We start from the raw sequence: 23,338 nt of genomic DNA, 5'->3' as shown, positions 1-23,338 counted from the left end.
TTGAATTATTTTGTTAGGTCTTGGTAATTTATTGGTTTTGTAAAAGGAATTGTGAAAGCCTTTCCAATGCTTTAGAACAGTGGTCCTCAACATTTTTGGGACCAGGGACCAGTGGTCCTATGAAAATCTAATCCCTGATGATCTGAGGTGAAGCTGAGGCAGTGATGCAAGTGTCGGGGAGTGGCTGTAAAAACAGATGAAGTTTCGCCGGCTTACCCACCTTTCTACTTTGTGGCCCTGTTCCTAATAGGCCACATAGAGAGGTCTGCAGCCTGGGGGTTAGGGACCTTTGATTTAGAGTTAGGCCTTATCTTATGTTTTCTTTCATGATTTCTTTTTTTCCAGCATTGTTCCATCTCTTCTTGTTCCTTATTCAGTCCTTTTCTCCATCCCTAGAATTTCCTTTCTCTTATTCATTCCTCTCACTATAGCCATGAGATCTCTACGTTTATCTTACTTAGCCCACTCTGGTAGCCCTAAAATTTCTTTCTATATATTACTTAGCTTTGAACCTACAATCCTTTTCGAACTTCTCTGTGTGTTACACAGCCTTCTCCCTGCGGACTTGCAATTTCTCACTGTACCTTCTCAGCTTTCTCTGTGGTGCCCTAGAATTTTTCACTTTTGAATACTCAGCCCTCTTTCTGCATCCTCGGACTTTCTCCTTGTCCTTCCTCCAGCCCTCTCACTGCAGTCAGGAAATTGCTACTATTCTTTACTAAACCTCTCCCTGTACCCACAAAATTGCTGTGATATTTCTTGGCCCTTCCCCTGAAGCCCTAGAAATTGCCCCTTGGTCCTTAATCAGCCCTGTGTCCGCTGCCCTGGTAGTTCTGATCTCTTCCCCAGCAACTCCTTGCAGACATAGAATTTCTCCCTATCCTTTATTCAGACCTCTACTACAGCAGTAAAATTTCTCCCTAGTCCCTAACTCAGCCATCTCCATGCAGGCAAGATCTGTGCCCTGACACTTACCCAGCCCTCTCACTACAGACATGAAATTTCAAGCTTTTCCCTTATTCAGCCTTCTCCCTGCAGGAAATTTCTCACTGAGCCTTCTTAGTCCTCTTTCTACTGCCCTAGAATTTCTCTTATTAATCCTCTCCCTACAGATACGAAGTATCTCCCTTTTCCCTTACTCATTCTCCTTCTGCAACCCTGGATTTCCTTTCTCTAGTCACCTTTCTAATAGCAGTAAAATTTCTTCCATGTCCCTTATTGAGCTCTCTCCCAATATTCAGGAATTTTTTTCTTGTCCCGTACTTCATCAGTCCCCAACCTTTTTGGCACCAGGAATCAGAGCTCTCCTGTGAGAATCTAATGCCTGGTGATCTGAGGTAGAGCTGAGGCTGTGATGCTAGTGCTGGGGAGTTGCTGCAGGTACAAAAGCAGCTTTGCTCACTCTCCCACTGCTCTTCTGCTGTGCGGCCTGGTTCCCAACAGTAATGCACCACTACCGGTCCACACAAAGCCCAGAGATCTAGAATTGTTCACATGGTGTTAGTATTGTTTTCCAATAACTCGTGCAAAAAAAAAAAAAAAAAAATTTCACCTATGAAACCTTTGAGGGTTCAATCATTTTGAAATGTGCTAACATTAGACAGTTTTACTTTATTTTTGGATGGATGTCCTGAATTTTCTCTATTTTGTTTCTTGGTAGATCTTAAATTCATTTTTTTCTGCTAATTTTCCAGTAGATATTTTAAATTCATTAGTTTTCAGCATAATAATGTAGAAAAATAAATAGTACTATGTAAATATTTTGTAATATTTATGGTTTTCTTTCCTTTAAATATGTTCATGCTTTTTCAGTTTATTTCTTGTTTTTTAGTTGATCATCTATTAGTTTTTTTTTCTCTTCATACCCCACTCCACAAAAACAAAACAAAAAAAGTTTGTATTTAACAACAAAAAAAATAATTTACTCCTTTAGCCTGCTCTGGAAAATTACTAACCATCATGAAATAAATGCTTGCTATTATTCAGCTCTTCACTAGTTTTAGTTTCCACTATAAAAAATTATGTTACAGACAAATTCACTTCTCTTTAAGTATTTCTAGCAACATGAGAGAGTCTACCATGAATAATATAAATTATTTTGTTTAGTGAGCATAAGTTAAGGAAGGGGAAGTGATAGTGAAGTCGTATTAAAAGGCATATGTTTGGAAGACCAGAATTTAAAAATTGATTAATGCAATTCATATTAGCAAGCATATAACTTCAGTACCTTAATATAGATGAAACATTGCTAGTCTATTAACTTTGTGGTGTTATTGTTTTACAGAATGGAAACATTTGTGTTTATTTGCTAGATATTCTTTATATTCTTAAAATTTCAATTTTGTCAAGTCTGAATTGTTCTAGGAATCTCATGATTTAAATTTTTATGATCTGTGTCCTAATTTTCAAGATGGTAATCCTTAAAATGAGTTTGAGGTAATTCTGTTTTCAGGGCATTTGATAACAGGTAACAGTAGGGCTAGTTCATCTAATTTTTAGCCTTTTGGTTTACTTGTTTATTCTGCTTGTCTTTAGATTCAGCCAATGTCTAGACTTAGTTTTGGCTGTAAGGATGTTGACAATTACAGTTAAATAATCAGACCATATTCTTTCACCTTTATCACATTCATGGGACCTGTTTGTGATATAGTCCATTAAAGAATATGATTTTATTCTGTTTGTTGAAGGGAACTGGCAGTTCTGTCCCAGGAGAGGTAACTAAATAAGATGGTCATCTTTGACGTACAAAAATTTATTTTGCCAGTTTATTTCTTTCAGCAAACTAGAGGGAGTTAAATAAGTTAAATTCTTTGTTGAACAATGATTGTTTGTGTTAATAAAAATATTATAGGTAGGCAATACTCAGAGGCCAGACTATATATTAGTAAATGCATAAGGTGTAAAACTGAATTTAACTCTTATGTTTAAAGGTTATGAATTAGGAGTTCCCATTGAATAATACTGACCATGAATGCAACTCAGCAGTTAATGGTAATTTCTTGCTCCTTTGAGCTCTTGTCATTATTGCCAGGATTCATTTACCTGTGACATACTTGGCTTGGCTGCGTATATGAGCTGGTCACTGTTGCCAAACCCCTAAGTCACTGACATCACCACCATCTTCCTACAAATATTTATGCAGTTATCGATCCTATCTATGACAGTTGAATAGGCATAGCTTTTCTTTAGAGACCTCACCTCCCAGAAAATTCCTGAATGTGAAATGCCAAAGTAGAAGTGCTAAGGAAGCACAAAAGCCTTGTTTGAAAAATAAAAAGCTGTCAGTTAGGCTGCATTTTGGCTAATAGCTGTAAATCTGTTATGTTAGCTTGGGTTATTGTAGAGCATGCTGAATATGGAGGAAATGATGACATTATCTGAACAAAGTATGTCATGATCAAGGTGATGCTTTAGCAGAATTAGTTTTCCTGCATGTTGGAGGAATGCTTTCCTATTTAGCATATACTCTTTCTTGTAGTAGAGTTCCTAGTCTATTTCTTGATGGAAGTGGCAGAAAGAAGCAAGAGACTGTTTTTATTATTAGGCAATATGGAGCTGAGATTAAATGGTCGTCATGGGAATAAGAGAAAGGTACAAATAATTGGGAAGTTGTAGAAGAAGGAATGAACAAGATCTGACAACCCAACATACAAGGAAGGAAGAAAAATTGTGATTGTGTCAGGAGCTGGCTTTTGTCCAATTGAAAATATTCAGCAGGCAGCCTGGTAAAAGTGATAGATCTTATTATGAGTATGGATTCTGAGTATATAAATGGTAGTTAAAGCCGTGGGCCTAAAGGGAAAACTGATGACAAAGACTGTTGGACAAGGCCGCAGTAAGAGATTATAGGTGGCAGAATAGCCAGTAGTTGAGAGGGTTGGAAGAAAACTAGAAGAATGTCACTTAAAAAACAAACCAAAAAAAAAACCGCAAAATTTTAATATTGAGATTATTTTTGCAAGCTCTAAAAGAAAAGCAAAGATTAAAAAAAGATTCTTTATGCTAAACTCATTTTGCTGAAATATGAATGACATAACATTAAGTTAAAGGTATACCATGAGATGATTTGAGCCATATGTTGTGAAATTATTACCACAATAGGTTAGTTAATACCTCTATCTCATATAATTTTAAATTGTGGTAAGAACGTTAGGATTTATTCTCTTAACTTTCAATTGTATAACATGGTATTCATAACTACAGTGATGATTCTATACATTAGATCCCCAGAATGTATCAATTGGGAATGTATCATGTTTTAACTGGAAGTTATTACTCTTTGACCAACATCTCCCCATTTCTTCCCTTCTCTCCTGCTACTAGCAGTTACGATTCTACTCTCTCTCTCTCTGAGTTTGGCCTTTTGAGAATCTATATATAACTAAGATTCTACTCCATTTCTCTTTCCCCAACTGACTTATTTCACTTAGCATAATACCTGCAAGGTTTATTCATGTTACAGGTGGCAAGGTTTTCTCTTTATATTTGAATAATACTCCCATGTGTGTATAAATACATATATAATATTTTCTGTCTCCGTGCATTGCTAGATAGGTTGTTTTTGTATTTAGGCTATTATGAATAATGTTAGCAGTGAAGATGGGAGTGCAGATATCTTTTTGACATAGTGATTTCATTTCTTAGTGCTATATATCCAGGCTTGGATTGTTGTATCATGTGGTAGTTCTATTTTATTTTTGAGGCATCTCCATTCTGTTTTTCATAGCAGTTCCAATTTATAATTCCACCAACAATGTGCTTGAATCCCCTTATTCCATCCTTGTCAACACTTAATATCTCTTGTTTATTTGATGATACTCATTTTTAATAAATACAAGGTGTTATGTCATTGCAGTATTGGTTTGCATTTTCCTAATTAGTGATATTGAGCATCTTTTCATGTATCTCATGGCCATTTGTCATTGATAATTTCTGTTCATTTCCTTTGCTTATTTTTCAGTTGGATTTTTAGTTGTCGACTTGTGTGAGTTCTTAGAAGTTTTGAATATTAACCCTTTATCACATATGATTACCAAATAGTTTTCTTCTATTTACTTTTTCATTTTGTTGATGGGTTTTTTTGCTGGTGTAGAAGCCTTTTTAGTTTACTATATTCCATTCTTTTATTTTTGCTTTTGTTTGTGCTTTTCGTGTCTTCTCTAAAAATCATTGCTGTGAGCAATCAAGGAACTTTACACCTACCTTTAATTCTAGGGGCTTTATGGTTTCTCATTCTGTTATTTTATAATTAAGTTTATTGGAGTGACATTAGTTGATAAAATTATATAGATTTCAAGTGTACAATTCAATAATACATAATACGTATATTGAATATATTGAACTGTGTGTCTACCATCCAAAGTTAAATTTTGTAACTCCTTTATTCTTTATCTCCCCTAATCCCTCTTCTCTCTGGTAACCACTAAACTGTTGTTCACGTGCATGAGTTTGTTTGTTTTTCTTGTTTTTTTTTCTTTCAATTTTATTTTCCACTGTGAATGAAATCATATGTTTCTAATTTCTAATTTGTTTTTTCTTTTTTATTTCACTTTGCATGATAATCTCAAGAACAATCCATGTTTTCTCAAATGGCTGAAATTCATCTTGTGGCTGAATGATTTTCCATTGTATATATGGACTACATCTTTTTACCCAATCATCTGTCAAGGATGTATTGGTTGTTTCCTTATCCTGGCCACCGTGAATAATGCTGCTGTGAATATCGGGGTGCATATATCTTTACAAATAAATTTTTGGGGTAGATACTCAGAAGACAGTTCTGAGTCATATGGTAATTCTGTTCTTAGTTATTTGAGGAGCATCATACTGTTTTCTACAGATGGCTGTACCAGTTTACAATTCCACCATCAGTGTGAGGGTTTCCTTTTCCTTATAACCTTCACAACACTTATTATCACTTGGCCTTTTGATGATAGCCGTTCTAACAAGAGTGAAGTGGTATCTTGTGATTTGGATTTGCAGTTTTCCTAATATCTCCCTAACACTGTTGGCCAGTTGTATGTCTTGGAAGAAGTGTCTGTTGTGAGTCCTCACGCTATTTCTTAACTAGAATATGTGAGTTCTTGTTGAGTTGCATGAGTTCTTCGTATATTTTGGATATTAGCCCTTTATTGGAGGTATTGTTTGCCAGTAGCTTCTCCTATTTAGTCTGTTATCTCTTTGTCTTGTTGATGGTTTCTTTTTCCGTACAGAAGCTTCTTTCTTTGGTGTAGTCCTATTCATCTGTTTTTAGTTTTACTCTCCTTGCCTCATGAATTTAGTACCTGTTTTCTTATATGCATTTTATTGTTTCAGGTATTATATTCAGGTCTTTGATCTATTTTGGCATGTGGTGACAGTCTAGTTTAACTCTTTTGCATGTGACTTTTGGATTTTCCCAGTGCCATTTATTGAAGAGGCTTTCCTTTCTCTTTATGTTTTTTTTTGCTCTTTTATTGAATATTATTTGTGCATATATATGTAGGTTTATTTCTGGACTCTACTCTTTTCCATTGGCCTGTATATTTTTTCTGTTAGTGCCATGCTGTTTTGATTATTGTTACTTTGTAGTATAATTTGAACTTGGGGCAGTGTGATATCCCACTCTCATTCTTTTTTCCTCTGACTTGCTTTGGTATTTCCGGTCTTTCATGATTCCAAACAAACCTGATGATTTTTTTGTTTAAAGAATGCCATTGGGATTTTCTATTGCTTTGGGTAATAAGGTTATCTTAACTATGTTGATTATTTCAATTCATGAATGAACAAGGATATCTTTTCATTTCTTTGTGTCATCAATTTCTTTTACGTGTCCTAGAATTTTCAGGGTATAGGTCCTTCACATGCTTTCTTTGATTTAGTTATAAGTATTTTATGTTTCTGTTATAGTTTCAAAAGCTTTTTTTCCCCTGGAAAATTCATTGTTAGTATACAAACACTATGTACATTGATTTCGTACAAAATATGTGCAACATTATTTGTTAATCGTTCATAGTAGTTTCTTAGTGGAGTCTTTAGGATTTTCTGTGTATAGAATCTAGTTGTCTGCAAAAAGTGACAAACCGACTTCTTCATTCTTAATTTGAATGCCTTTTCTTTCTCTTGCCTGTTTGCTTTAGCTAAGACTTCCAGCACTATTGTTAAATAAGAATGATGATAGCAGATAGCCTTGTTTTGTACCTGATCGCTATTAGAGGGAAAGCTTAGTTTTTCACCATTATGTATGATATTCACTGAGGGTTCATCATATATATGACCTTTATTATATTAGATACTTTTTTTATATACCATATTCATTTGTTTTAATCATAAGTGGATGCTGTATTTTGTCAAATGCTTTTTCTGCATCTATTGATATCATATGTGATTATCATTTTGTATATATGGTGTATCGTATTGGTTGATTTATTTATGTTGAGCCATCCTTGTATACTTGGGGTAAACCCCCCTTGCTCATGGTGCATAATCTTTTTAATGTGTTGTAGTCGATTTGCTACTATTTAGGATATTTGCATCTGTAGTCAGGAGAGAGATTGGTCTGTAATTTTTTTGTTGTTGTTATCCTTACCCAGTTTTGGTGTCAGGGTGATGTTAGCCTCATAAAATGAGTTAGGAAGTATTGTCTCTTCAATATTCTGGAAAAGTTTGAAAAGAACAGGAATTATATCATCTTTGAGTGTTTGGCAGAATTCACTAGTGAAGCAATCTGGTCCTGGATGTTTACTTTCTAGGAGGTTTTTGATGATTGTTTCAATTTCCTGGCTATTGATTGATCTGGTTATATTTTCCAGCTTTTCACCATTTAGTCTAGAAAGGTTGTATATTTCTAAGAACTTGTCCATTTATTTAGGTTATTGAATTTGGTGGCATGTAATCTTTCATAGTTTGTATGAATTTTTGAATTTCAGTGGTATCAGTTGCAACTTCTCTTTTATTTCTGGTTTGGTTTATTAGTGGCCTTTCTCTTTTTTTCTTAGTGAACTGTCTAGCCTGCGATTGGTCAGTTTTATCGATCATTTCAAAGAACCACCTCTTTGTTGCATTAATTTTTTTGTTTTTTTGTTTTTTTCATTCATTTAATTCTGCTCTAATTGTTATTATTTCCTTTTGTTGACTTTGGGCTTCATATGTTGTTCCTCCAGTTTTTAATATTGTTAGGTTGTTTGAGATCCTTCTTGATCTTGAGATAGGTCTGTAATGATATGAACTTTCCTCATTACTATTTTTACTATATCCTCAAATTTTTGATATGTTGTTTTTAAATTCTCATTTGGCTGTATATTTCTTGATGTCTTTTATGTCTTTTTTTGACTTAGTTATTCTTTAGTAGCATGTTGTTTAATCTCCACGTATTTGCGGGTTTTTTTCTTTTTTTATATATTTTATTTTCAGTGTTAAAGCCTTGTGGTTCGAGAAGATGCTTGGTATCATTATCTTCTTGGTATCATTACAATCACTTGAATTTATTGAGGTTAACGTCATGTCCCAACATATAGTCAATCCTTGAGAATGTTCCATGTGCACTAGGGAAGAATGTATGATCTGGTGTTTGGGATAAAAGGGTTTGCAAATGTCAGTTATAGCCAGTTGGCCTAATGTGTCCTTTCAGGTTGATATTTCCTCACTGATTTTCTCTGTGGGTGATCTATCCATAACTGACAGTGGGGTATTTAGTTCTCTACTATAATTGTGTTTGTGTCAGTTTCTTCCTTAGTTTTGTTAGTAGTTGCTTTCTATATGTTGGTGCTTCTTGCTTTTTTATCTTGAAATGTGTTTTGTCAGATGTAAGTGTGGCTACACTAGCTTTTCTCTGAGTGTCATGTATAGTGTTGGGAGAATCATTTTTTCCCTTTCACTTTTAGTCTTTGTCATTGCAGCTGAAATATATCTCTTGAAGGCAGCACGTGATGGGTTTCGTTTTTAGATCCAATTTGCTTCCTTTGTGCCTTATTAGTGAATTCAGTTCATTTACATTTAGGGTGGTAATTGATATATGAGGTTTTTGTATAGCCATTTTATCTTTTGTTTTCTGGTTGCTCGGTGTTGCCATTATTTCTTTGCCCTATATTTCTGGTCATCATTTTAGTTTGGTGGAATTTTATAAATTTTCTTTTTTAATAGTATATATGTTAGTTCTGGATTTCTTGCATGGTTGCCATTAAATTCATGAAAAAAAAGTTTTTTGCATGTGTCTTTTCTCCTTTCTCCTTTGCAAGTTCAGATCTTTACTCCCTTATGTTTGTTTTTGTCGTGTCAAATTATCTTTTTATGTTATGAGTTAATTTCTTAGTTGCAATAGCTATTGTCTTTTTCAGAAAAGTTTTTATGTAATTTTAAGGTTATAATACCTTCTAATAAGGGGTGCAGTTTTCTGTTGCTGTCTGCCTGTTAGTCATCTTATTCATAGTTTTTTATGTTTTTGTTATAACGCAGGACTTGTGGTGGAAAAGTCCCTCAGCTTCTTTATGTCCGAAAAGGTCTTTATTTCTTCTTCAATGCTAAAGGAGAACTTTGCTGGATGTAGTCTTGGCTGATAATTTCTCTCTTTCAGTAGTTTGATTATTCGATTCTATTTTCTTTTAGCTTATATGGTTTTTGCTTAAAAAAAAAAAAATCTGATGATAGTCTAATGGGTTTTTATAAGTTACTGTTGTCTTTTCCCTGGCTGTCTTGAGCATTCTTTTTTTGTCATTAATGGTGTTTACTGGATCCAGTTTTTGTTATAGGTTTGGGAAATTCTCATCAACTATTTGAATGGGCTCTGGGTTTCCTTCTTTCTTCTCGCTCTGATATACCCATTATTCTTAAATTGCTTTTTCTGATGGTGTCAGTTCTCATAGAGGTCTTTCATTTTTTTTCACTTTTTGGTCTCTCTCTTCTTTCATCTGCATGATTTCCAGATTTTTGTTTGGTATCACTAATTTTTTCCTCTGGTCAGCTCTGTTTGCTAAGCTTGTTAATTCAATCTTTATCTCTTTTATTGAGTTCTTCACCTTCAGAAATTCTATTTTTTTCCCCCTAGAGTTTTAATCTCTTTGTCAATTATTATTGTCCTTCATTGATTTGGTTTCTGAGTTAATTGAATTGCTTATGAGAATTCTTTTGTATCTGGTTGAGTTTTTTCAGAAGTGCAATCTTGAATTGTCTGTCATTTAAGTGCAATCTTGAATTCTTTCATTTAATATTTCCCTATTTTTTAGTTCATTTTCTAGAGAGTTTTCATTTGGTTTCTGAGCTGCCTTGTCTCCTGGTTCTTCATATATTTGATGGATTATTTCTCTGCCTAGGCGTATTTGGGAATGTACTCTGTTATTTAAGGTAAAGTCTCCATCAAATTGATAAGAATATATTCTGTTGTTTTTTGTTAGGTGGCGCACAGGCCTACTGCACTGCTCAGGTCTCCTGGATCGCTGCTTTGTGGCAAAAAAAAAGAAAAACGCTTTTTATTCTGTTGGGAGATGTATCTTCTCTGTGACCAGATTGCCTCCATCTCTGAGCTCTACTCCCATGGGAGAAAGTGGTATACATTGTGGATATCAGCCTCTGGAGAGTCCCTGAAGTCCTGGTACTGCCTCAGCAGCCAGATGCAGATCAGTGCTGCATTCTCCCATGTCAACCTGGATTGGCTGGGGTTGGGTGGTTTGGGATAGCTGCCTGTGTTTCTGTGACTATTGTCCTTCCAGTAAATCTGACTATGAAGCTTCAACTGCCTTTCCTCTGTATCTCCACCCCTTCACTGGGAACAGCTGTGGTGTGTGTCTGCCAATAAGAAGCTGACTTCTCAATTTGTAGGGCTGTAGATTTCCTGTTCTGGAACTACACTCACTGTTGCAGTTTCACCTGGGGCCTGCTGCTAACTCAGGGAAGGTGTGGAGAGGCAAGCTCTGGAAGGGCAGGAATGGTGGCCAGTCTCTGTGACTCTTATTTTCTATCTGGCAATGGCAGCTTCTAGAATCCAGCTCTCAAACTTCTGTATTTTGTCTCTGTCCTGGTCGCTGAGTTCAGGTGCAGTCCATGCTGATCATACAGGGAGTAATGCTTGGGCCTACAGTAAGTGCAGGCGACAACCTGATTCCTTCCCTCTGCCCAAGTCCTGCAGGGAGCTCCGTTTCTGTTGAAAGGGACTGTTCTTTCACTATTCTTGACTTTATAGTAAAATCTTATTTGCTGGAACGTGTCTTGGTTGATTTCTGAGCTCTCGATTCCTTTGTAATTCCATACAAATTTTAGGATAGTTTTTACTATTACTGTTAAAAATATCTTGAGTATGTTATTGGCTTTGATAATACAAACATTTGACAATATTTCTACCCATTAACACAGGATATACAGGTCTATTGTGTCTTATTCAATTTCTGTATGAAAAAAAGTCTTCTTGTACCGTTCATATTCCAATAGATCCTTCATTTCCCGTATCACATTTATTTCTAAGTAATGTTTTTTGTTGTATTGTGAATAGAATCGTTTTCATCTTTTTTTTTTAGTTGGTACCTAAAAATCTAGCCAGTTTTGCATGTTAATGTGTTCTGCAAATATACGAATTCGTTGATTAGATATAACAGTTTAAGGCTTTAGGATTTTCTACATGTAAAATTGTAATCTACAAAAAGAATTTTTCTTTTCCATCCCACCCTTCCTGTATTGGCCTTTCAATCATTTCTGTATGTTGAGCCATCTTTTTCTTTGAGGGTCTGTCACCACTCTATGGTCTATAATCCTTTTAATGTACCATTGAATTCACTCAGCTAGAATTTTATTGAGGAAATTTGCATCTACATTCAGTAGGGATAATGGTTTGTAATTTTCCTGTCTTAAATTTTTCTTATTTAGTTTTAATATCAGGGTGATACTGGCCTTATAAAATGAGATTGGGTGTGTTCCCTTTAGTTTTTCTGGAAGAGTTTGAGAAGGATTAGCATTAATTCTTCTCTAAACGTTTGATAGAAGTCATCTACCAAAATCATCTGGTCCAGGGGTTTTGCTGTGCTGGGATATTTTATTTACTAATACAGTCAGTCTCCTTACTCATTAACGGTCTGTTCAGATTTTCTATTTCTTAGATTCACTCTTGCTAGGATGCATTCTAGGTACTATTATTAATTTATTTTAGATGGTTTTGTTGGCATATAATTAATTGATCATAGTCTCTAATAGTCATTTGTATTTCTGTGGTATCATGATTTCATGTCTACTCATTCAATCTAATTTTGAATTTTATTTATTTTTTTAGACTGGCTAAAGATTTGTCAGTTTTGTTTATCTTTTATAAAAGCAGCTCTTAGATTCATTGATATTTACTAGTTTCTGGTGTTTATTTCTAGTCTGGTCTTTATTTCCTTCTAACTTTGGGCTTTCTTTTTCTTTTTTTAGTATTTGAGGTTAAGGTTGCTTGCTTTTTTTCTTAATATAAATGTTTATCACTTTAAAGTTCCCTCTTAGAATTGCCTTTTGCTGCATCCAGTAAGTTTTGGTTTGTTTTGTTTTCATTGTGAGTTTAAATATCTTTTTGAATTTGTTTCTTTGACCTGTTGGTTATTAGGACTTTGTAATTTCCACATACATTTCAAGTTCTCAGCTTTCTTCCTGTTGCTGATTTATTTCATATCATCATTGTTTGGAAACATACTTGGTTTGATTTTATTTTTTTAAATTTGGTTAGACTTGTTTTCTGACCTGTGCAATGTTCTGTCTTTGAGAATAATGTATGTGTGCTTCTTGTCTAATGTAATGTCCTTTCTGTCTTTTCGATTCTTTTGATCTAATGTACAGCTCAAGACCAATATTTTCTTGTATATATGTTTCTGGGTGGATCTATCCATTGTTAAAATTAGGGTATTGAAGCTTCCAACTTCAATATTATTATTTCTTTCTTTGTATTCATTAGTATTTGCTTATTAATACAGTTAAGTGGTCCAATGTGGAAGTAGGGTTTGATGTTGGCTGTATATATATTTATGATTTATTATGTCTTCTTAATTTGACCTTTTATCATTATATATGACCTTTGTATATCTACTATTTTTGGCATATAGCTGTTTTTTGTCTGATAAACATGGTTGCTCCTTTTCTCTTTCGTTTTCCACTTTTTCGAAGTACCTTTTTACATCCTTTCATTTTAGAGCATATTTGTGTCCTTAAAGCTGAAGGGAGTTTCCTTTAAGCACCATATATACTTGGATTGTTCTTTTTAATTAATCCAGCCACTCCATGTCTTTTTATTGAAAAATTTAATCCATTTACATTTAACTATACGTAACAACTTACTAATAGCATCTTATTTTATAGCTATATGGATGTTTGTAATCTTGTTTCCTTTTCTCTCTTTTTTTGGAGGAACTGATTATTTTTCATAGTAGTATACTTTGAGTCTCTATTTGTGAATCTACTGTAAGATTTGCTTTGTTGTTACCGTGAGGCATAATATAAATCATATGCATAATAGTTTTATATTAGCTGATAAGTGTAATTGCAGACTTTATTCTTTTGTTGTCTATTTCCCATATTGTGTTATTAAAAAATTACCTTTTTTTGTATTATGTATCACTAACATTGTAGTTTTTTTTCTAATACTTTGGTTTTTACACTGGTTAATATATTGATGGGTTGTTCTGACTTTGACTACACTCTGCTTTTCCAGTGGGTTTTGTTTTTCTGTTTTTCATGTTTTGACTTAGCTATTTTTCATTTCATTGTGAATAATTCTTTTCAGCATTTTCTCCCTACCTTTAACAGTTCTGTAAGGCAGGTCTGTTGGTGAACTCCCTTAGATTTGTTTGGGAAAGTCTTTAACTTTCATATCTGAAATATGGCTTTGCTGATTAAGTATTCTTGGCTGGTAATTTTTTTCTTTTAGCACTTTGTGTTTATCATACTGTTCTGTCCTACCTTTGCAGTGTTTCTACTGGGAAATCTGCTGATATCCTAATGGTAGTTCCCTTGTATGTGAGATATTTTTATTTCTTGATTGTTTTAAAATTCTTTATTTTTGACAGTTGTAATTATTATAATGTGTCTTGAAAAATATTGTTTTAGGTTGAAACGTTATGAGGATTTATGACCTTCATGAATGTGGATGTCCACATATCTATAGTTTTGGAAGGTTCTTAGCTATTATTTTTGTATTTCAAACTTTCTGCCTCTTCTCACTCTCATCTCTTTTTGGGTCTTTAGTAACATTTAGGTTATTTCCTTTAGTAGTATGGTTCACACAGCCTGTGTTAACTCTTTTTCATTCTTTTTCTTTGTTCACCTCTGACTATTTTACATCAAAAGACCTGTTCCTACTTCGCAGATTCTATGTTTGATCCACTTTGTTATTGAAGCTTTTCTGTTGCACCTCTCATTTCATTTCTTGCTGTCTTCAGCTCTAGAGTTTCTGTTTGGTTCTATCTTAGGATCTCTATCTCTCTTTCAGACTTCTCATTTTTTTCATGTATTATGTTTGTAATGTCATGAAAATGTCCTTCTGTATTTACTTGTAGCTCATTAATCTTATATGAAGTACTACAGATTCTTTATGCAAACAAAATTTCCAATTCTTTGGAGTTTTTACTAGAAAATTATTGTTGGTGACATTTGTTCTAATTTTTCGTGTTTCTGGAAATTTTTATGTTGTTGTCTTCACATTTGAAGAACTGCTTCTTCCTGTCTTTATTATTTGGCTTCTGGTGAGAAATATCTCCTATTATCCCTGATAGGATTTCGGAAGTTTTTTCACGGCTCTCCTATAGATATGCCTGCTCTACACACCTTGCTTGCTCATTGGGGGGAATTCTTAAGAGAGTTTGCCTTCTGTCAGTTCCGCAAAGCCAGTGTAGGAGCCAAAAGCCTCACGTTTACTTTTCTTAGGTCAATGTTAATTTCTTCAGTTTGGGTAACCTTTTCCAAGTTCCATCCTCAGACCTGCTGTTGCCACCGTGGTGTGTGTGCCATGGGCCAGTTGAGGTAATGATAGGCCAGGTATAATCAGCTAGCAGCTCATGGAGTTGTGAAGCAGTTGGGAGGATTGCATCTAATTGACGTCCTTCAAGAAACTTGGCCACTGTTCCTTAACAGCTCTTCCCTGTCCCCCAGTTGTGCTGCAGTCGTAGTATTTTGAATGGGATAAGACAGAAATGGACCTTTTGACAGTGTCCTGAAGCTGGCTGTTTACTGACAATCTCTTATTTTTCCCCTTGGGACAAATCACAGGCCAAAAAGCTCTCTCTTGACACAGCTGTAGGGTGATGTGAATAAAGTGAAACTATTCCTCTTATCCACTCCAGTATGTTCAATCTCATTTTTTTTCCTGCTTATTGGGATGAAACTTTTCTTTCGGACTTTTAGACTTCCACAAAAGCCCTTTCAGCTGTGGGTGATTGTCTTAATTAGTGTTCTTTGAGCTAAAGACAAAAAAAAAAAAAAAAAAATTAGGTTCAACTTTTATTAGGGCTAAGAAGATTGATCTTTGTACGGAAATTCAAATAAACTTTAAGCAACAAATCACTTTTATTCTAATCTTAATTGGCTTAATTTCATGTAGTTTTATTATGCTTTAGATATTTTTGCATTTATACGTTTATGATCATATTTTTAAAGCGGTAAAAGCATTACAAAGCCACAGAGTTTTGGGGAGAAGAAGCAGTGACAACTTATTTAGGGCAATTCTGTTTTTGTTTTTGTTTTTTTAAATTTTTCTGTAGTTGAAAAATATTAATGTCATCATAATAGAAGTCATATCATAATGTCATAAAAATAAATAAATGTCATACAAAAATAAATGCTCTTGAAGCATTTTGAGTAAATATAACAAGTATACTATTTCTGGAAAATGAATTAGATATGTCTTATTTGACATGGAGGAAATGCATTTCTTTATGACATAAATTACAGTGAGTTTTATATTTGCATACATTCTTAAGGACCATGTAGTTTAATATCTGAACATTAAGATATACATAAATTACCATGAAATATGTTATAAAATACAGTAGAGAAAGAAAAAATTTATGGAAGTTCTGATTCAGAAGAAATTGCTTAATATTTTCTTTTTGTATATGCATGGGGGAAGGACATTTACTGCATAAGTGAGGCAGAGATGATATGTAAAAGGCATTTTGGGTGTAAGAAACCCAGAGCCAAGCATAGAGTTTGAGTCTTATGAGACAATGTCTATTTTTGTTTCCCTTAAAAGAGAGGCACAGAGATTTGGGGTGTTGGTGGAGAGGAGGGAGAAATGAAGAGAATAATGGAAAGCCCAAAGAAGCTGAATTCTATTTGGAGTCAGCGGGGAGCTACTAAAACATTTCTGAGTATAGGTCTGACATCATTTAAGTTATACTTTGGAAGATTCGCTCATTTTTGTACTTGTGTTAAAATGTATTTGGTATTTGTTTTAAATAGATATGATAAAACATCCAGTAGGAAAGTGATTGTCATAAAGGAAGAAGTTTTTACTTTTAGATAAAAGAGGAAGGAGAAAGAAAGGGTTGCCATTCCATTAAAGGCCTACCCAGGGGAATTGGTGAAGATTGGTGAAGCAGAAAGGAGGAAAGGGCATATCATGGTTCAAAGTTTTTATTAAGGTTCTAGCAGGAAAGAATGGGCAAGATAGGTCAGGTATACAAAGTTTAGAATTGGAATAGTTAAGCCATAGGAATTGTACCTGGTCTTGGGGTACTTAAGGGTAAGGGCAGTGTTGCTACATAAGTTTGGTGGAAGTGAGGACTCTAGTTGGTTGGTTTGTGTACCAGAGGTATACCCATAGAGGAGATAAGCCATTGAAGAATTTAGCTAGGTCTGAGATGGGCTGTCTTTCCCAGGGTCAAGGCCCCTAATTGAGCATGAAGAATGCAGAAAACAAGTATAATAAATACACCGTATAGCTTGAAATTTTAACAAGAAGAATGTATTTTTAACATTGTGAGCAAAAATGGTAAAGATTAAAGAAGTTATATCTAATAACACTGTTGAAAGTGAATTAAGAAGTGAGAAGTGGAGCAAGGAAAAGAGATTAGGATGTTTGTGCATACTTGCACCATAAGTAAATTGTGGTTGCTGATAAACCTCTTTCTGCTCCCTTCTCTTTCTGCATGTATGGGGGGGGGGGTCTTTGTTTTTGGATTTTATCTGTTTTAAAAAACCGTTTTTCTCACTGTAAGCCAATTTGGTAAAGGACCTTAATCTGTCATGTTCACACATTATAGTTTTAGTCACCAGGAGATAGAAAGACTTTGAGAGAGCTACTTTTTCTTATGGTTTCAGATATCTAAGGATGGAAATTTGGTTTTGTTGTGTTCAGAGATTAATTTATTTTTTACCTTTTTAATAGCTGGTACCAATTCAGCTGTAGCCTGGAGAATATACATACACTTTGAGAACTATTTCTGAAATCCAAAGGTCAGTTAAGATTTCTATGCAGAAATTGCAAGAGTGCTACCCATTGTTATGACTTTTTAATTTTTACTATTTTGTAATTTATTGGAAGATTACAGACATTAAACTTAAAGATGTGATAAAATCTTGATGAGACTTCTCCAGTCTATAAAATGTATTAACATTGACTCTTTAAAGAATCATTGGGCTGCAGATGGAGAGGAAGCAAAAGGGAGTGTGAGCCTTTGGGTGGGCAAGAAATGTTCTATATCTTAATCTGAATGATGGTAATGTATGTTTATATATATGTATGTATATATAAATAAATCTGTGCACTAAACATTTTAGATTTGTGTACTTTATATAAGTAATACTGTAATTAAACAAAAAATGCCACTGTCAGCCTCCTGTATTCCTCTTATATAGCTGTCCACGTCTCTGACAGTATCTTCTCGCAATAGTTTTTTTGATAAATCTGGGAATTGGAGCTTTTAAGAAATATAACTATAATGACATTTTAAACATGTAATATAAAAAAATTAATGTTTGGTATACTTTATTTCCTGGTTTAGGAGCTGTGACTAATGAAAAACAAAGGCCATGGATGAAGATGAGCTTGAATTGCAGCCACAAGAACCAAACTCATTTTTGGATGGAATAGGTATCTATTTTTTGGGTGGTTACACTTTCCATTTGCCAAATTTGGAGTTGCTTATCAAGAACATAAATTACTAGATCTTAAATTGATTTGTACTAGATGTGCTGTTACCTTGTCAAAATCTCATAGCCAGTTTATAATCCTGTCAGTAACACCCTCAACATTAAAATTGTACAGTAATCTTCGGTAATTCTCATCTTCCACAGTTAATAGTGCTAAGTCCAATGGACATTGATAGGACACTTTGAAAGTATTTCTTGGACACTTTAGAAGTATTTTGTGTTTAGTTCTGCTGGTATTAAATTTCTGCCATTGCCATAGTATATTTCCACAAATTTAGTGATCTAAAACAATGCCAGTTTGTTACCTTACAGTTTTGTAGGTCAGAAGTTCATGTAGGGTGTAGCTCAACTGGGTTCTTTGTGTACTTTCTCAAAGGCAAAATCAAGGTGTTGACAGGAATGTATTTCTTTCTGGAGCCTCAGAGGGAGCACCTATTTATAAGAAAATTTAGACTTTTAGCCAAACTTAGTTCCTGTAGTTTAGGGTGGAGATTCTCATTTCCTTAGTGACTATTAGTAAGTGCCATATTTTGCTTCTATAGACTGCCCATATTTCTTCACATGCTTTAAGTGTGGTTCCATTTAGTGAAAGCAAGTTGAATTCCTATCATGCTTTGAATCTTTCTGATATTCCTTCTGTTGACAGCAGTCCACCCAGGATAATGTCTTACATATAACCTTAATTACTCCTGCAGGGTTTCTTTTGTCATGTCATATAACATAAGATCTAGGAATTAGGATTTGGATGTCTTTGAAGGACCAGCTGACTACCACTATCTGCATCTGGTCCTTAAGAATAGATGTCTTTCCCAAGTGTAAAATACATTCAATCTTTCTTGAGGATTTCAGACTCAACATTAAAAATTCACACTTGAAATTAAGCTCAGATATCTGAAATGTCATCTAAATTGTGTTCTCATAATACTCTGGATATATAGTTAATTAAATAAAACTCTTTACCTATGGGCTTACAAAGCTAAAAAACAAAACAAAACAAAAAAGTATGTGCTCCTAGAATAAATGGTAGGGTAGTTTTGAGTATTCTGGTTCAGGCAGAATTAAAAGGATGATAAAATAGAGTCATTAGTCTAAAGAAATTTTAAAAGCCAGCCAGGGAAACTTTTGTTTTAGCTCTGAGAATAATCTATTATGGGCCATCGCTCTCTTTTCTGTATCATCCTTAGTTTTTTCATTTAAGATATCAAGTTTTTATAGCTAAGTAGTTTAAAGAGTCTGCTTCATGCTCCTTGTGAGTCCATAGCCTTCTTTATATTGTACTCTCTCTGCCTCTTTTAATCCAAGCTAGCATTTTTTTGATGGTTTAAATTTTTAGAGAATATGATGCATCTTTTTTGTAATGAGAATTTACTTTATTATAGAGTGACTCATTTACATATCTTTCCAATAAAATCCCCCCCCTCTTTTTTTCCTGTTTGTTTGTTTGTTTGTTTTTTACTGAGAAGGCTAATGGAGAGTGCCTTTAAGCTCTTTAGAAACACCCTAATTTGATTGAGGGTGCCTGAGGCATAACTTGAGTGGCCTTTGAGGACCTAATATGAGTAAAGACCTTTTTATCTTTCTGAGATTTCAGAGAATTGTAGACCATAATACTGCTTTTTTCTCTAAAACATCTTTTTTTTGACAACAGAACTCTAATTTTAACTTTTTTTTTTAACCATCTATATATCCTGTGAATTTCCCAATTCTTAAGTCCTGCTGTCTCTTTATTTTTAAGTTATTCCTACAATTTAACTTTCTCTTGATTTTTACATAAGCAGCAGGAAGAAACCAGACCACACCTTCAACACTCTGCTAAGATCTCCTGAGCTAAATATCTGAGTTTGTTATAATTTATTGTTTCTACATAACTAACTGAAGGATACAACTTTATTTAGTCATTTGCACAACATAACAAGTATACTCTTTCCTTCATTTTCTAGTAACATTTCTAACTTTATTTTAAGTCCTGACAGGCCATGTTCGTAATGCCTAAGCGTTTATTAATAGTCTGTACATGATGATTTAGACATTCTGTTAAATTCTTGTAGGATTTCTCTACCTTGATTGTGTCTTCCTTCTGAGTTCTCACTGGCAGGAGTTGTTAATGTCCATATTTTTACTAGGGTGTTTTCAAGAGAATATCTGATTCCAGAGCCACATCACATTATAAATATTTGTACATCACTCCACACTCTGGTACCAAAATCTGTATTAATTCCTATTACTGCACCAGTAATGAAACCAATTTAGCAGTTTAAAACAACAAAATTTATTATCTTACAGTTGCTATAGGTCAGAAGTCTTTTGTGGTATGACTAGGCTATCTCCTTTGAAATTTACTTTACGTAGTTGAAATGAAAGTGTCGGAAGTATGTCGTTCCTTTCTAGGACTAAGGAGATGGCTAATTCAGGTACTTGGCTGAATTCATTTTTTTATATTATAGACCCAAGGTCCTCATTTTCTTTCTGGCCACAGTTCTGGTGCTGGTCTTTGCTCCTTGCAGCTGCTTGCGTTCCTTTTTATGCTTTCCATGAGGTCCTCTACAGCAGTAGTGGATTGAGTCTCTTTCAAACTTAAAATTCTGCTTCAGTTTTCTAGGGGATGCTGGGGCAAGTTCTCTGTTTTAATGGTTCATTTGATCAGATTGGGCCCACTCAGATTATCCAGTTTAATTGCCCTATCTTATGGTTTATAACCTTATTAAATCTGCAAAGCTTTAATGACATAAGCCATAATATGACATATTTGCAGTTCTAGTGCTTAAGGCCTGAACATCATCCAAGGGTGGGTATGACTGAATGGATGGACTGGAGAGTCTGCCTACCACTCTGGTCTTTGTGCTGGTTCCTACTACTTAGCTCAGGCTCTTTGATCTCACTCTTAATCTGTAATATTAAACTATATTTTACTCCCAGTTTCTTTCTTTTTCTGTCACACCAGTAGTGTACTCTAAACACATGGTTGATGTCATTTTTTTATTCTCCTTTTCCAAGCAGATAAAATATAAACCCAAGAATCTACTTTTACAAGCTTGTTTCTCAAAAGCCTTCCCAAAATGATGCATTTGCATCAGGCAGATAGGATCTTGCCTAATTCCCCCACTGCATACGGAAAATTATATTTATTAAGTTTTAAAAGTAGAAAAAAGGTTTTCAAGACTTCAGATTACCCATGGTTCTAAGTATGTAAGTGATTATACTGGATTTTATGTAATGTAAAATCATTTATTATTTTTACGTAGCTACTATTATTACATAGGTACTCTTAAAAGTTGAAATTTTAATGATTTTATTAATTGAATTTTATGTGATCATATTGTCTATATTAAAACAGTTACTAATTGTACCAAGAAACATGAGAATTAATCAATATGCTTCCTAAATTGTGTGTGTGGGGTCTGAAATAATTTGGGGTAGTCCTTTGACTCATATTTGGTAATTTCAGTTTGATGATGGTAAATGCAAAGTGTTAATTCTTTCTTCACTTGAACATAGAGAATTTTAATTAATGTTCTTGAAAAAGATACTTAAGTTTTTTGGAGAAAAATTATTTACTAGATTAATCTTGCCAAAAGAAAGGCACCTGGGTCATGGACTAAGTGTTCTTAGCTATTGCATTTATACCCTTACTGTTAACACTTAGCTGTTCATTTATCTTTGAGCAAGTCACTGAATCTGCCAGCACCTCCTTTTTTAAATGTCCTAATGATAACAAAACCTCTCATTACAGTTTTTCAGAACACTTTCCATACATTACCATTTGATCCTCACCACAGTCCTGTGAGGTATGCATGGCAGATACTATGGTCCTCATTTTACTGAGCAGGAAACTAAAACCCAGAGGTTAAATGACTTTGCCCGGCATCACAAAACAAATAAGTGTCTAAACCTTTCTCTCCAGTTCAGATTTTTAAGCAGTGCTCTTGTTAATAATTGCTTTTATATTTATGTCTTTACATGAAGATTAAAGTGATCTGTTTAATATGAATTATTACTTTAAAGAGAAATGATATAAAGCATTTCATTTTTCTAAAGGAATGAAAGAAAACATTCTCATTACTTAGATATATTATTACTTAGATATATAATTCAAGTGGGTATTAACTAACTTTAAGACTTTCTACACCTTTTGTTGTTATTTGGCCCTTGTTTATCATTTGTGTTTATTGAAGAACCTGTGTGTTTCTCTCATTGCCTGCTCAGTCACAACAAAGAGTACTAATCAACTAAATAGCTTTTTAGATGAGACTTCCATTTTTGCTTCTTTCTGGTCCACTAACCAAGATACCATATTTGTTTTATTTTGTCTTGTCTTTTTTGGTATGGTAAGGATATCTTTTTTTTCTTTCTTTCTTTTGCCTCTTATAACATTCATTCAGAGTAATATTCCCTGAGCACCCTTATGCTGTGTAAACAACTATATGATCTTGGTAAAGTCATTTAATCTCATTGGATTCTGTAATTGATTCACTGTCTTCCTTCATTCCAAACTGCAGAATGGACTAGTGTAGAGTTTCTTATATTCTAGGGAACCTCTTAGAGGATTTTGTGGTATAGACAATGGGTGGAGGCTGGATAGAGGTAGAGTATCCTATCCTGGTGAAATTGGGACAGGCCCTGTTTCAAGTTACCTCATCTCCCACCACTTCAGAGCAGCTGCATGTTTTATCTTCTTACCTATTCATAAAGTACCTAACTAGTTGTCTTTTCTCTTTTCTCCTTAATTATATGGCCTCCTGTTTCTCTCCTAATTTTATGTGTCAACTCTTTTATATACTAAATTTAGAGAACATTTTCTAAATTTTCAGTCACTGGTAGAAAATACTAGTGTAATGTCAGAAAAGTGGGAAAATTATAAAGGGAATAAATAAGGAAAGAATTATGTAATAGTGATGAAAAGAAGAAAACTAATGTATTGAAAGATCTGTGGTAAGAAGGAAAAGAAGATTGAATAGATATGAGGAAAAATGTTTTAATAGTCTTTTACCTGGTTAATTTTTATTACTCCTTAAGATTTTATTTTGATTCCCTGGGAACTTTTTATGTTGATGCTTTAATTTTATTTTATTTATAAGTAATTTTCTTCTATACCTTTCCCACATTTCTTGTTTTCCTAGTATTTGTCTGTTAATTGATTAGGGTTGAGTAAAAATAGTTAATGTGTAAAAATTTTCTGTTATATGAATCAAAAATAGATTTCCTCTTAATTTATTTTAATAGTTGAAAAAACTGAAGATAGAGTCTGTTTCCTGGTGGAAAGTAAATA

At 34.0% G+C, this 23,338-nt stretch overlaps 1 protein-coding gene across 13 annotated transcripts in view; it reads left to right on the top strand.

Moving 5' to 3' along the window:
- LOC107508184 (eukaryotic translation initiation factor 2 subunit 3, Y-linked-like) overlaps positions 1-23,332 on the top strand; it is a 94,936-nt gene extending 71,604 nt beyond the window's left edge. For 4 of the 13 annotated variants that reach the window (XM_036235655.1, XM_036235654.1, XM_036235652.1 and 1 more), the window contains one exon: positions 17,925-23,332. Coding sequence is in view for 8 of the 13 variants with exons in the window: in XM_036235652.1 (XP_036091545.1) it covers positions 17,925-17,937 (13 nt within the window). In the remaining 5 variants the exon portion in view is untranslated. The other 9 variants (XM_036235646.1, XM_036235643.1, XM_036235647.1 and 6 more) reach the window with 8 other exon arrangements.
- Positions 23,333-23,338: the final 6 nt, after the last annotated feature.

Source organism: Rousettus aegyptiacus, unplaced genomic scaffold (assembly GCF_014176215.1).
Source record: "Rousettus aegyptiacus isolate mRouAeg1 unplaced genomic scaffold, mRouAeg1.p scaffold_m13_p_19, whole genome shotgun sequence".
Lineage (NCBI taxonomy): Eukaryota > Metazoa > Chordata > Mammalia > Chiroptera > Pteropodidae > Rousettus > Rousettus aegyptiacus.
The sequence above is the reverse complement of the archived record's forward strand: the minus strand, read 5'-3'. Positions and strand labels throughout refer to the sequence as shown.